Below are 13574 nucleotides of genomic sequence, written 5' to 3' on the forward strand. Positions count from 1 at the left end.
CAGCACCACATGTCTTATTTGACTGCATGAATCACAACATCCGTAGGTCTAATAAAGAAATTGTTATTATGATAGTTTATCACAGGTGAACAACGTTACACGGTGCATTACATCTGTACACTACCAAAGACGTTGGCATTCCTATGGCACGTTTTAAACCCACTAATGGGGTTTGTATGTATTTTAAAGTATGCCAACATGCCGCTCTAAGGCCTGTTGTGTACATTAGGAGGAAATCAAATTGCTATTATTAAGTACTGTAATATCTGCTTTACACCTCTTTCCCTATTAACAAAAAATACATGCCCCAGCAAAGTTTCCAGCTATCAACTTTGGGATTTCTTTCTTTTGATCCATTCACAAGTACTTTCAGTTCTTTCTGTCATCTTTTAGGTGTGAAACAGAAATCAAAAACTTCCCAAGGACAAGGAGAACAATAAAATATCTTCAAGAGTGGACACAATGAATATGAGATAATTTATTTATGTGTACAAAAACAAGCAAACCCACCCATATAAAATTATAAAACTAACAAGCAGTGCATTGGAGGTTAAAATGAACAAATTTCACAACATTTTATATTAAATACAGTGTAATCTGACACTTAAGGCTTTGTAAACAATCACAAAAAAAAAAACAAAGGCCAGTGGAAAAAAAATGTTCAATGCAGATTCAATAAACAGTTGTAAATAAAGAAATATAATGCATAATGCAACAATATTAAGAACAGCTTATATGGACTACTCACTTTCTGTTATATTTACATCACATTTAATTAATCTTCACACAAAAAAACTCAAAAAGGCTGCCTTTAAAAAGGATGATTCCACACTAGTGATTATCCTCTGCTATTGAATGTCTCAATGATGCTATTGCATTGAATGTCACAGTATTTCTGTCAGTATACCTCGCATACACTCCTGAATATAATAACAAAAATTTTAACACCAACCAAACTGATTAAAGTAAAAATAAAGGTAATGTAAAGGCTACAGTTGGTCCAGTAACACTTGTCCCTCTCATTTGAAGAAGGCAAAAACATCTTTCAGGATGAGATCGATTAAGAAAAAGACATACGATGCTGTATATACCAGTTAAGTTCAATGTGGTCACTAATATATTAAATCAAAGTTAACAAATGACCATCACCAATTCAAATGACTTTAAAAATTCCATACACAACAATAACAGTGATCTTTAGTTTTATAGTAAAGGTATCACATTAAGCACACAGTCATATTAAAAAACATAACAGTTAAAGAGGTTACGTGCAAAAAAAAGCCTACGTGTAGCATAATTAATGCAGTGTGGACTGGTTTGGCACCTCCCTGACTGGACATACTTAACGTGTCCCACAGTGCAAAGCGTCCAAACAATATTTAGTAATTTAAGGTAGAAAATGTTGGGTTCTAGTGTTTATGGTCCAAATGAGACCAATCTTGTCTTTCAGTGCATATTTCTTGGTTATTTAGGTCGGTGTAAAATATCTGGCATTAAATACAAGACCACTTTTTTCCTTATCACGCATTATTAAAAATCTGCTAGTACTGCCAGAGTACTAAAGAATCATTACCTCAGTGGTGTGGCGCCACTGTCTCCCACAGAACATGAGAACTTGACAAGTACAAATAGTATATAAAGGCTTGTTGATGTGACTCTGTTTTGGAGTCTGCTTTCTGTCCTCTAGGATTTATTAAACCCTTGATGCAACTTTCACACAAATTATACGTGCACACTATAATCCCCCTGTTGGGAGTATCCTTCACCCTTTCAGAGAGGATAACGTGTATACTTGGTGTTTATGGTTTCTTTCCTCCATGACCATTCGCAAATCTGTTCCTCCCAGAAGCTTTCCTCCGTTTTGTAGGTTGTAAACATCTTAATGAATCCCTCTGAGCTACGGAGGAAAAAGAGAAATAACTATGATAAACATTTCAGATGGAGTTTATGGAAGAGTTGTCACCAATCCGCCCGTTATGAGACTGACCTGCGACGCCATCTGGGACAAAACCACACGACTCGGCAACACTGCCATCATCACAGTCCTCACTTTGTACAGAAATGTTCTGTAAATCGAAGGAAGCTCTGAGTGAATCAATACAATGATGAAAAAATATCTATAGAGAAAATACACATCAAGCTAGAAACCATGGACTGGTTTACTGACACAAGGAACAGCAGTAGTGTAAATAACAACATCAATGATTTTTTCATTGAGTGTCTTTAGTTTCAGGGTCATGGTGTCGTGCATGCTAGCTCATTGTCAGTGTCATAGCTCACAGAAACACTTGACTTTGCAGCTTTAACTTTAACAACAATAAGTCAACAAAACAAGATTTTCAGCTGGTTTCAAGTTGTTCTTAAAACATTTTGTAAATTAAATCTTAAATGTAACGAAAGCATCCAATCAAGAACCAAAGCAACATCTCACCTTCATTTTATTTTGCTCATACCACATCATCCCGTATAAACACAGAAGTGTGATGAGTGCCTAAAATGTACAAGAGGATGCAAACAACGTTTGGTTAAACACTATTTGTTTTGTTTTTTGAGCAGAAAAATAGAAACTCTGAACATAAAACAGCTATATGCTATAGCAAAGATGTGTGCACGCATGCATTGAATGTGAACAGGTTAGCATGAATGAACATAGCTAAGACTGTAGAGTTTTCAGGCTGTTTGAAGGTGCCAAATTCACTGGTGTACAGCGAAAAACCATTGGAATAAGCTCATTAGCAACTTTAGAAAGAAACACGCAGCTGTATAAAGCGCGCTTGTCTTCATGGTTAGCTTTAAAACACAGTACAGGTCCCTGACATTCTTCATTGTGACTGTTACGAGCACCGTTATCAGAAAATAGTAGCAGAGGTAAGGCATGTTACACACTCCTTTTAAATGCTTGTCCATGAAGACCTGGAGTATGCGTTAACTCTGGGTGATGTTACGGAGGTACACAAGGGTTACGTAGTGTTATCATATTTACACAGGAAGTAAGATTGCGTAATACTGATGCATCTGTTCTGGACTGACTGCAGTGAAACATATCCTTAATTTTTCTTACCAGACACAGCAGCCACAGGAGTACAGAGCGAATTTGTGTCTTGGAAAACAAGTCATGACCGAATTTCACACACACAAGCGCCTCAAGGAAAGCGATGGCCCTAAAGGGAAACAGAAGAGTATTAGATAAATGGTATGGTTATTTTGGATGCTTTTGTACCTAACAATGGCCCCCTCTCTTGGCAACACCGTTTCATTGCAGTGGTACATCTCTGTTGATTCATAACACTTGTGGAAAATGAGTCCAAATGCAATGAGGTCTGTATTATTGTTCCCCAGCCATTCAAACCCAATATTCACTCACGTACTGCTTTGGGAAACAATTCAATCGTAAAGGTTACTCCTCAGACAAGAAAGCATACTCAGTGTTACGTATTTCATGCAGACGCAGAGAGACTGTCTCGTTGCTATGGAAACTAGAGCAGACTGAGGGCATTACCAGCTTTGTGTCTGAGGTGAGGTCAATAACCATGTTACGTTATGAATATCAATTCACTCCAAAAATACACTGTGATAAATCTGAATTAAAAACCTTGCACATTCAACTGTTAACTACACTAAAATAGTTCAGAGGACCTGGAGAAACTTACTTAACAATAAGATAGTGGGCTTGTGGCCGTCACAGCAGTGGTTTCAGTGTGGACTCTTATCACTTTGGCTGACCGTGGGAAGTAACCATTCACTGTTAAGTTCTAAGTGAGCATTTTGACTGATTGATAGTAGAATCTACATGTCCCTCGCTTTGCCTGCCAGTACATTTAGACCAGAAACAGGAATAGACCAGTTTCACGTGTCCTTAAATTGTTGTGACAAAAACAGGGCCAACCAGCCTGGGTGCAGCCCCTGCATTGTGATATCTCGACAGGATAACCTACAAGACACTTGACAAAGCTCAGAGTCAGTTTGCTTACCAGACTACTGCTATCAACGCTAAAACCACTATGTAGCGACTTAACTGACAGACAGATACAAGTGAATTTGAAGATATGGCACGCTAATGATACAATAAATGACTTGTGTTATCCTACTGGGGGCACACCCGGTTTTCAAAAACTACAATTAAAGGTCCCATATTATGCTAATTTTAAAGTTCATATTTGTATTTTGGGTTTTCACTAGAACATTTTTACAGGCTTTAATGTTCATGCAGTGTCTGTCTGAATATACCTGTTTTTACCCTCTGTCTGAAAAACTCAGTTTAAACGCCTGTGTCTTTAAGCCCCCCTCCTGAAAAAGCCATTCAGATATCAGCGCATCTCCAATGCTCCGTTTGGAGACGGGCCAAACACTGTTCATCTGAACACAATACCCACATTGCCAGGGCACACAGAGCTCTATTAAAATAGGTAGAGTATCGCTTTAATGCCGCTTGTTTCTTGACCAGTGAAAAACAACTGGCCAGGACAACAGATACTCACCCAAACACCCAGCATTGTGTGCCAACTCGTTTACACCGAGTGTCCGTCAGGTATGCGTAATATTGCCTGAAAGAGGTTAAAGAAAATAGAAAGTTTGTACTTTCAAAGAACAAAGTAAGGGTTTTAAGGTTTCTATATAGATTTGATGTCAGAAAGCATTTCAAACATCCATCACATTCTCCCCCAAAAACATTGCTATGCCCGTTGATTGTTGTTCGTAGGTTGAGTTGAAGGTTGAACATACCGTACAGTGGGTGCAGTGATGATTCCAATGAGGAGGATGCGACACCAGCTGAGAGGGTGAGACGCCTGGAAGACGAAGATGTGCTTGAGGAAGAATGTGTTCAACTCTGTCAGCTGTGAAGATAAAAGACGTAGGACAGACAAGATATTTTATATATTTGGGTTGACAGTGAATGGGGGGGCTTTTATAGAATATTTGATTCATTCTTAAAAACTCTAATAATGAAGACAAACTTACAAGATCAAAGAAAACAGTACCTGCCATAGGATCATAAAGAGATAGATGCCTGCTAGCCTCTGGAAGGAGGACTTTGGATCAAACCAGCGCACATAAGTCCAGCTGGCCGGAGTGAACTGGAGTACGGCTCGCTTTATCTTCCCTGTGGTGGTGTGGATTTCCCTGAACATAGAGCGTGTGCTCTTGTGAGGATACTGAGAGTGTTTACACATGTAATCTTGCATCAAACATAGTATGCAGAATTCTAGGATCATAAACTAAAATCTGCTTTCTGTTGGAACAATCAACTAAATGATTATTATGAGGATCTATCTTATTATGTAGCAAAAAACCAACATAAAAAAGGCGTAACTACCAAGTATTCCTCATACTTTTACATTGCTTGGGCCTTTTTTAAGGACGGAGGGAAAAAAACACAAAAGGAAAGAACAAAGGCTTCACAAACTTGATGCTGGCCCAGCGGTAGGTCCTCATTTCCAAAAACCGGCAGGCGTTCATACCCAGCCAGATGCCTCCTCCATTACACAACAGTATGTCCAGTATCACCTGATCCCACCAGCACTCTGCAAAGTTTGGCAGCAGGTGCATGAAAAACAGCTGTGAGAAAAAGTAGGAAGCAGAGTGAAAGTTAAAAAAGTTATTCATGTGGTGAAAGAAACAAAGAGCTCCTTCAATCAAGGGACTACTTTTCTTTGGTCTAGTTGTTTGAGCCCCTTGTTGGGCTCAGGACCTGTGACGCAGTCGACTCTGTGATGAGTAAATCTGGTGTTAGGCTAAACCGTGTAATCTAATCCCTCTACTCAACAACTGGCAGCAGTCAAGGCAACAGCACCTGTTATGTGCAAAACCTCCTGCTCATGCTACTGCTTTGTTTTGATGAGTTTCTCCCCAAACAAACAACCCTTGGTTCTTGGTGCCAGATCACTACATGAATTCTTGCCCCACGACCTTATAGACTGAATTTCTGGTTAGGTCCTTAGATAGATGCGATTCACAAAACAGATTTTAACCAGGCTAACCAAGCCTGACTGTGAATCTGGAACACATGTATGTTACCTCAGTGAGCTCCCAGGTGATGCTGATGGTCCAACAGAGGCCGTAGCTGCGGATAAGCAGAGCCTTCATGGCCCAGCCTGCAAAGTGGCCGAACGCGAAGATGTCAAAGTGGCTCAGGACTCTGTCCCATGTGATCACTGTACAGTTCACAGCATATTCCTGCAAGAGGAAAGGTGACAGAGTTATAAGAAACACAACAGCAAGAAGTGTTTTTAATGTTACTTTACGCTGATCTATAAACATATAGTACATTTTTCTTAAGGAAGCAAGAAAAGGTGTCTGGAAAGTCTTCTCTGTGCCTCCATCCTTCCTTATTCTAACATTTAGATGCAGATGTGGTGTGAACTTACTTTTATAGTTTGCGTGACAGAAAGAGAGTTTCAAAACCATCCTCACCATGATATCGGCTTCCCGTGTGGCATAGCGCAGATTCGGGTCCAGCCAGTACATCAGTGTCTTAACTTGGTCCCAGTTGAGGAAGATGAGGAAGACAAGAAACAGGAAGTACAGAACACTGAGGCCTACGGAGGAGAGGAGAAAGTGAGCGAGGACCAAGGAAAAATGAAACAATGGATCCAAGCTGAAAGATGAGGTCAATGTGAATGATGCAATGGGAGTGAGTCAGAAGTGGGAGAACACTCACCAAACACCATTCGCCAAATTGCCGGGTGTGGTCTGGTGAAAGGTCCTGATGAAGAAAGCATCATACCGGTGAGTGACTTTTGGTGCGTTCAGACAAATTCTACAAAAAAACTCAAGACCTGCTTAGGTTTTATTTTTTCCCCAGAGACACCAACATCATCTCATGGTCTTCCTCAGCAGATGGAGTTTTTTCAGTTGCCATGGAGATTTGTAACTCGCTTTATAAGACTGCCGCGTCAAGTTCTGTATTTGACGACTGTGCTATCTCCATATAAACTCAGCAAGCTCTCTCAACAGAAGACGACCGGAAGATGCTCCATAAAAACTATTTTTTTCAGTGCTTGTACACATAAACATGTGGGTATCAAGACACAAGCTGTAAATTGAATTAAAAAAGTCAGTTTTTTGTGGGCTGCCTCAGAAGACTGAGGATTCAACACTGCCAATCAGATTTCGCTCCCCTTCTTGGGTCACATGCAGGCTCATACAAGAATAAACTGCCCTCATTTGAGTATTTCCACCCACAGCTTGAGAACCACCGTCATATTTTTTAACAAGCCAGTCGCAGCAGTCTGGGCTTTTTCAGGAGGGGGGCTTCAAAAGACAGGTGCTAAACAGACGTTTCAGAAAAAGGGTGAATATAGTCAGATGGACAAAAATAATCTGTTTTTAAAACATGAAAGCACGTAAACATGTTCTAGTAGAAACCCAAAATATAAATATGAACTTGAAATTGAGCTTGATGTGTCTCCTTTAAGATAAAATCTTTCAACAATATACTTTCACACTGGATCAGGCTTTTCTTCACATTTCTGATCACATAATATTAAAAAGAAGCAACAAATCCACACATCTGAGAGGCTGGAAGATTGAAAAAAAGGATTTAAACCATTAACTAATTATCAAAATAGTTGCTTATTTACATTAGTTGACTAATTGTTTCCAAACTACAGTAAACAAGACAATAAAATAGCATGAGCTGGGTTTAATCACGTAGCCAATGTAGGTTTAGTGACGTAGCTCACCATTAGGAAAGGCCAGGACACTGATGACCAAGAGGAAGGAGACGACCACCAAAACACCAACTCGGAGGTTGTTGTCAGAGTGCTCATCAGCCCTGAAACATCACAGCGTCACATGTTAACAATCCCAAATATTCAGCAGATGAAACTTACATCATTAATTTGATCATTATCTTTGCAAAATACTATATCAATAAACGTATTTGGCTTAAAACCCTCCTTTTAAAGATTAATATCATATCTGACCACTATGGAAAACTTAAAACTCAAAATAATACAAAAACTCTTACTATTATTTAGGCATTTCAAATACACTCCCTTAGTTTAGCAGCAGATCCATACTGTTGTTGTGGTTTTTCTTCATTCCTTTCCCCCTGTTTTACTGTCTCTGTATATTTTAATTTATGTTATTACTATGTCTACATTTAGAAATACATTTTTGGTATTGTGTATAACTCTGGAACATGTGAGAAGAGTTATGTTTATCTTGAATCTTTTCAATAAAAACATGTTAACAGAAGGGAAACTATATTCTTCACAACTGTGGGTATGACATCCAGTTACCGTATGGGGGTCTTTTTGCACTCTTAAAACTTCAATGAAACAGGAAAAAGTTCAGTTTTCACACTGTAGTTTACCTTGTAAACGCAAAGTACATGAGGCTGAGCACAGTGACAGTCAGGAGTGTGATGGTGTGTGGCTTATAGAAGAAATCGAGGCAGATATCGTCCACTTGTTGATCGTTTATCATTCGGAAATGTAACTTATAGTTGAATTCATCCTTTCGAGGTCTTCGGGGAGCCTCGGGCGCGTCCATGTTGCTGCTGTGGGCTACTTTAAGGCAAACTTGAGGGCTAAAACTAGGAGTTGAAGAAGCAGAGAGGTGTGGAAACAGAGCCCCTTCTGAAGACACCCTGAACACGGACTGAACCACTGAGCTCACGGGGGTGTTCATACGTCAAAATACACGGTCTAGTATCCACTGAAATACATATTATAAACTATCATGTTTTATAACCATGGTGTTTTCATTTGAATTCAATGAACTCATCTTTTAAATATTTTTTTTTTATCTCATATGTGTATTAAATAAATTTAGTGGTACCCACAAACATGTCGTTGTGGTACATCCCACATGCAACACTTCCGTGAAGACGGTTGACATTGTGCTGCACATGGGGGCTGCACTTTGGCGGATGATAGAGCTGGTTTGAGGTCAAAAACATTGTAAGTACAAAGTTAACAACCTAAAAATCTGGATTAATATGTTCGCTTTTGCTTAAATATGCTTATTGTTCTGAAAGCTAGCATTTAACTCATCTGGTTTAAGCTGGCCTCCTGGAGGACACCGATTCATTCTTTAAACTTGTGTTTTATATCTCACCTAAATTATTAAATAACACATGTATATCATTATTATTGGCTGTCTGTAAACTTGAATGACACTTTGTTTCTTACTACACGCCATCACACTAAAAGCAGCCGCTATAAAATCATACACATGGAGTTAAAAACAAACACTAGAGCTGGCATACATTACTGCATACATTAATCGTTTTGTTTAGTTTTTATTAAGTAGTTTTTAGTTGTTTTTTTTAAAGAGTTATAAGAGGGCAATTTCTTTAGTAATGTCATATGAATATATAATTTAGCAAAGATAATGATCAGATCGATAAAATGCTGTTCGTTCCTTGATACATTTGGATGTTTGAATGTTAATAACAGGTCAGTCTCTCCAAATGCTTTTAGAGATCCAACTGAAAATCAGTCCAGAGGTTAGTGACACGTACACATTGGAAATATAAATGTTTTAATGTTTCTACAGTGTTTTTACAGAGGCTACATTTGCCATTAACATCGAAATCAGAAATACTTTAATAATTCCAGGGGGAAATTGTTTCAAACTCCAGCTAATCAAACAACACAAATATAAAGAAGTGTATATATATATATATATACACACACACACACACACACACACACACACGCATATATATATATATATATATATATATATATATATATATATATATATATATATATATACAGGTGTATAAAATGTAAAAATATCAATGGTACAATGGTAATGTATATACAGATGAAAAGCACTGAATAATTTGCAAAGTACTGTACAAATGCGCACAGAACATATTGTTTATGATTGAGTCCGTATTACAGAGAGGGGGTGACAGACTCCTAGGATGCGTTGTATAGTTTAATGACCACAGGCAGGAAAGATTTCCTGTGGTGCATCAGGAGTATATTTGCAAATAAGAGAGTTTACTGGGTAATATCTGTGAAGCTCTTTGATTTTGTTGGGCAGCACATTGGCAAAGTGCAAAATATGTGCATGTGTCAGAGTATTTAGTCCTTCACGGCTCTGTGATTATGTTGATGGTATCAGACAGAATGGACTGTCCTTAGCCAGAGAATAGTAATAATTCCTTTATTGAATGACTTCAAATGATGATACTTTTCTTCTTCTTCTTGCAGAATTGCCATGGCTTCATCCTGCACACAGCTGTGTTTACAATGCAGAAGTCTTCTTTCCTCTAAGACAGCGGCTAGTACCTGTCAGTATTACACTCAAGTTCGCCACTGCGTTACTCTCACAAGGGTACCCACCAAAATCCTAAATAATGGATCCTCAATTATCAAGGGGAATCACACGATGACGCAGATGAGACAGAGGTGGAATCAACAGATGTTCTGTTACAGTGACTTAGCGGCTAAACATCTAGCGGCCGATGTTAAGGAAGGCAAGGATGTTGAAGAAACATCTAGAGCTGATGTTGTAGCGTACGAGAGCGCCCTGCTGCCAATCAGAGCTGCTGTACCGGGGACTGAAAGCCAGATTTCATCAGGTACATATTGGTACACATTTCATTTTATCATTAGAATTCAGTATAATGTTTATCTTGAGATGAAGTTGAATAGCCTGTTATCCTGTTTTTGTTTACTTAATTTACCAGATCTGGATGCCGTTGCTGAGTTTTCAGCATTGGAGGTGATTAGTGATGAAGAGGCAGTCGGTATAACTATTCCTCCTGCCATGCCTCCTGCCTCCACCGCTCTCAGGGACTACGTTGACCAGTCTGAGACACTCAGCAAACTGGTACAGCTGGGTAATTAAAACACAGACTTTCAGAATATAGTTGAGAACAGTGTCGATCATATTGACTCGCAGTTTGGAGGCAGATTTATTGTGCTTTGAGACGGTGATCTTTAAAGGGTGACTTAAGTCAAATCTGTCAGCTACACACTTGTGATCATTCATCCTTTTATCGCAGGTGTAAACCTGTGGAAGCTTGAACAAAGGCCCAACGTGGGCTCCATGCTACTCAGACTCAACTTCAACACCGATGTGGCCCCGAAGCTGCTGTTCCTGAAAGACATCGGGGTGGACGACTCCCAACTTGGCTACATCATCACGCGCAACCCGTTCATTCTCACTGAGAGTTTGGAAAACCTACAGGCGAGGTGGAACCAAGGGATCTCAGAAACTGAAACATTACATGTCTTTTATGTTTGCCAAATTTATTTTTTCTAAATTAAATCAGTGCGATAAGGGAAGTCACATGAAACTATGTGACGTATGTACTGTTTACTGTAATCGTAGTTTCACCTGCCATTTTTTTTGTTGTTGTTTGCAAAGGGTGAACTTTCTCAAGTCAAAGAAGTTCAGTTCTGAGACCGTTTCATCGATGGTGTCCAGAGCTCCTTATCTGCTTAACTTCAGTGTGAAGAGGCTGGACAACAGACTGGGCTTCTATCAGCAGCAACTCAACCTCAGTACTTCTAATGTACGTTAACTGACGCAGGAGGTGTCATTGAAAAGCTCAGCCATGTTTGTATCTTGTAAATGTTTTTTCACAAAAATAATTTGGGACTGTCCAGGAGAAAAGAAATGGCAAATCATGGCTAGTTTTCTTTCTCTCTCTTCAGACACGGAGCATCGTAGCTCGTCTGCCCAGATTACTGTGCAGTGGTTTGGAGTCTGTTAAAGAAAATTTAAAGGTACTGAACGACAAAAGACATTATTAGTTTGAGTAATTATGAAGTGCTGTGTTTTAATCCTTTATTTGTTAACGTGTTTCACAGGTTTGTGAAATAGAGCTCGGCTTTAAGAAGAATGAGATCCAACACATAGTTATTGCCGTCCCAAAAGTGCTGACTGCTAACAAAAGGAGGCTCACCAAAATATTCGACCTCCTCCATAACATCATGAAAGTGCCCCACAACCTGATCGCCAAGTTCCCACAGGTACATTGACAGCTGTTGGTTGTGGATTTTTTTGAAAACTTAAAAAGAAAACAAATAAACTGGAACTAATTTTCTTTTTATTTGTCCTTATTAAGAAATATAACTTGATCATCTGATATATCCTCCCATAGGTCCTCAATACTAAGTTCTTGCGTGTCAGAGAGCGCCACCTGTTCCTTGAGTACCTTGGAAAGGCTCAGTATGACCCAACCCTGCCCAACTACATCTCCCTGGACCGCCTGGTGTCTTTGCCTGATGAGACTTTTTGCACTGAGGTGGCTTTGGCCACATTGGAAGATTTTTATTCGTTCCAAAAGACACTTTGATTCTCCATGAGGGGAAATTACAAAGGACTTCAGAAAACAAGTGGCAAACAAAATAAAATACCATAACATCAGAAACATACAGACATGAGGGTCTTTCAACATCTAGGCATTAGCTTTGTTTGAAATAAGTTTTCTTTGTAAATGTGATGTTTAATAAATGTATACTTTCTACTGAAATACTGCTTATTTACCACAATTGTTTATCTAAACGGACTCTAATGTGATAAAGGTCAGTTACAGTGCCTGCAAAATGATCATTGCTCATATACACTCAAAAATATAAATGCAACACTATTGTTTTTGCTCCAATTTTTCATGAGATGGACTTAAAGATCTAAAATTCATACCAGATACACAATATTACCATTTCTCTCAAACATTGTTCACAAATTTGTCTAAATGTGTGATAGTTATTATTGTGGACAGTCTAAGGCACATCTGTGCACTAATCATGATGTCAGATCAGCATCTGGATGTGGCACACCTGTGAGGTGGGATGGATTATCTCAGCAAAGCAGAAATGCTCACTATCACACATTTAGACAGATTTGTGAACAATGTTTGAGAGAAATGGTAATATTGTGTATCTGGAATGAATTTTAGATCTTTAAGTCCATCTCACGAAAAATGGGAGCAAAAACAAGTGTTGCGTTTATATTTTTGTTGAGTGTATTTAAAGTGAGGGTGTGTCTCACTCATGTAAAGCACTACTCAATGCTGTTTAATACTTCCGCCCCACTACGTTTTTTCCGCAAATGTCCATAACCGTTTCAGAAGATAGATATTAGATATTACATACAAAGACAAATTCAGGATATTCTGTATGATGTTATGCTTTGTATGGTAACCACCCAAGTTGCTGAAAAGCATTAAAATACTGTTCGCTTACATGTGAGCGCATTATGAATTCTGATCATTTAATAAATTATGTAATATGATACTGAAAGGGGCCCTTACACTCCATAATTAGTACTTTCAATACTTGACATTCATTTTGGATGCCATTATTAAACGGTTTACTACATAAATACAATCTGGAATTTAGTTTTTACTTGTAAAGTGGTGTTTTAACTTCTTTATTAGGATCCCCATTAGCACCTGCGGCAGCATCGGCTATTCTTCCTGGGGTCAGACATACACAACATACAGAAACCTTCACACTTACACATAAGAAACAAACATTTATACATGATACAACAAGAACAAACAACGGCAGCTACGTAATAATTAACAAACCACAGAAAAAGATCTGACACCAGAGACATCAACATTTCTCTACACTCAGATTTCATTCTATACTCATCTC

The 13574-nt window shown here is 38.7% G+C and overlaps 2 protein-coding genes across 3 annotated transcripts; one reads left to right on the plus strand and one right to left on the minus strand.

Moving 5' to 3' along the window:
* Positions 1–597: 597 nt before the first annotated feature.
* ptdss1b (phosphatidylserine synthase 1b) lies at positions 598–8494 on the minus strand. Its single transcript, XM_083925067.1, has 13 exons — positions 8318–8494; positions 7683–7774; positions 6659–6703; positions 6412–6536; positions 6016–6174; positions 5405–5556; positions 4980–5121; positions 4723–4835; positions 4479–4544; positions 3062–3161; positions 2432–2491; positions 1988–2066; positions 598–1897 (listed from the first exon to the last, which is right to left on the minus strand). Exons 1-13 carry the CDS (start codon positions 8428–8430, stop codon positions 1800–1802), a joined length of 1344 nt encoding a protein of 447 aa, XP_083781193.1. The 5' UTR covers positions 8431–8494; the 3' UTR covers positions 598–1799.
* A 338-nt stretch (positions 8495–8832) lies between these two features.
* Positions 8833–12610, plus strand: mterf3 (mitochondrial transcription termination factor 3). 2 transcript variants are annotated; one of them, XM_083925096.1, is made up of 8 exons: positions 8833–8906; positions 10173–10543; positions 10652–10804; positions 10970–11159; positions 11335–11482; positions 11625–11696; positions 11781–11942; positions 12074–12609. In XM_083925096.1, the coding sequence occupies exons 2-8, from the start codon at positions 10180–10182 to the stop codon at positions 12266–12268; spliced, it is 1284 nt and encodes a 427-aa protein (XP_083781222.1). In that variant the 5' UTR covers positions 8833–8906; positions 10173–10179; the 3' UTR covers positions 12269–12609. The 2 variants fall into 2 exon arrangements, with proteins under 2 accessions (XP_083781222.1, XP_083781223.1); XM_083925097.1 differs by lacking the exon at positions 8833–8906 and adding an exon at positions 9342–9454 and having other exon boundaries at positions 12074–12610.
* Positions 12611–13574: the final 964 nt, after the last annotated feature.

The sequence above is a fragment of the Echiichthys vipera genome, assembly GCF_963691815.1.
Source record: "Echiichthys vipera genome assembly, chromosome: 13".
NCBI lineage: Eukaryota > Metazoa > Chordata > Actinopteri > Perciformes > Trachinidae > Echiichthys > Echiichthys vipera.

Bases quoted from the DNA above. Each gene is read 5' to 3' on its own strand.
- ptdss1b (XM_083925067.1), bottom strand. From the start codon at position 8,430: ATGATAAACGATCAACAAGTGGACGATATCTGCCTCGATTTCTTCTAT. The intron at 6,537-6,658 runs GTGAGTGTTCTC...TCTCCTCCGTAG, and splicing joins AATTTGGCGAATGGTGTTTG to GCCTCAGTGTTCTGTACTTC. The intron at 2,492-3,061 runs GTAAGAAAAATT...TGTACATTTTAG, and splicing joins TCCTGTGGCTGCTGTGTCTG to GCACTCATCACACTTCTGTG.
- mterf3 (XM_083925096.1), top strand. From the start codon at position 10,180: ATGGCTTCATCCTGCACACAGCTGTGTTTACAATGCAGAAGTCTTCTT. The intron at 10,805-10,969 runs GTAATTAAAACA...CTTTTATCGCAG, and splicing joins CAGCAAACTGGTACAGCTGG to GTGTAAACCTGTGGAAGCTT. The intron at 11,697-11,780 runs GTACTGAACGAC...CGTGTTTCACAG, and splicing joins CTGTTAAAGAAAATTTAAAG to GTTTGTGAAATAGAGCTCGG.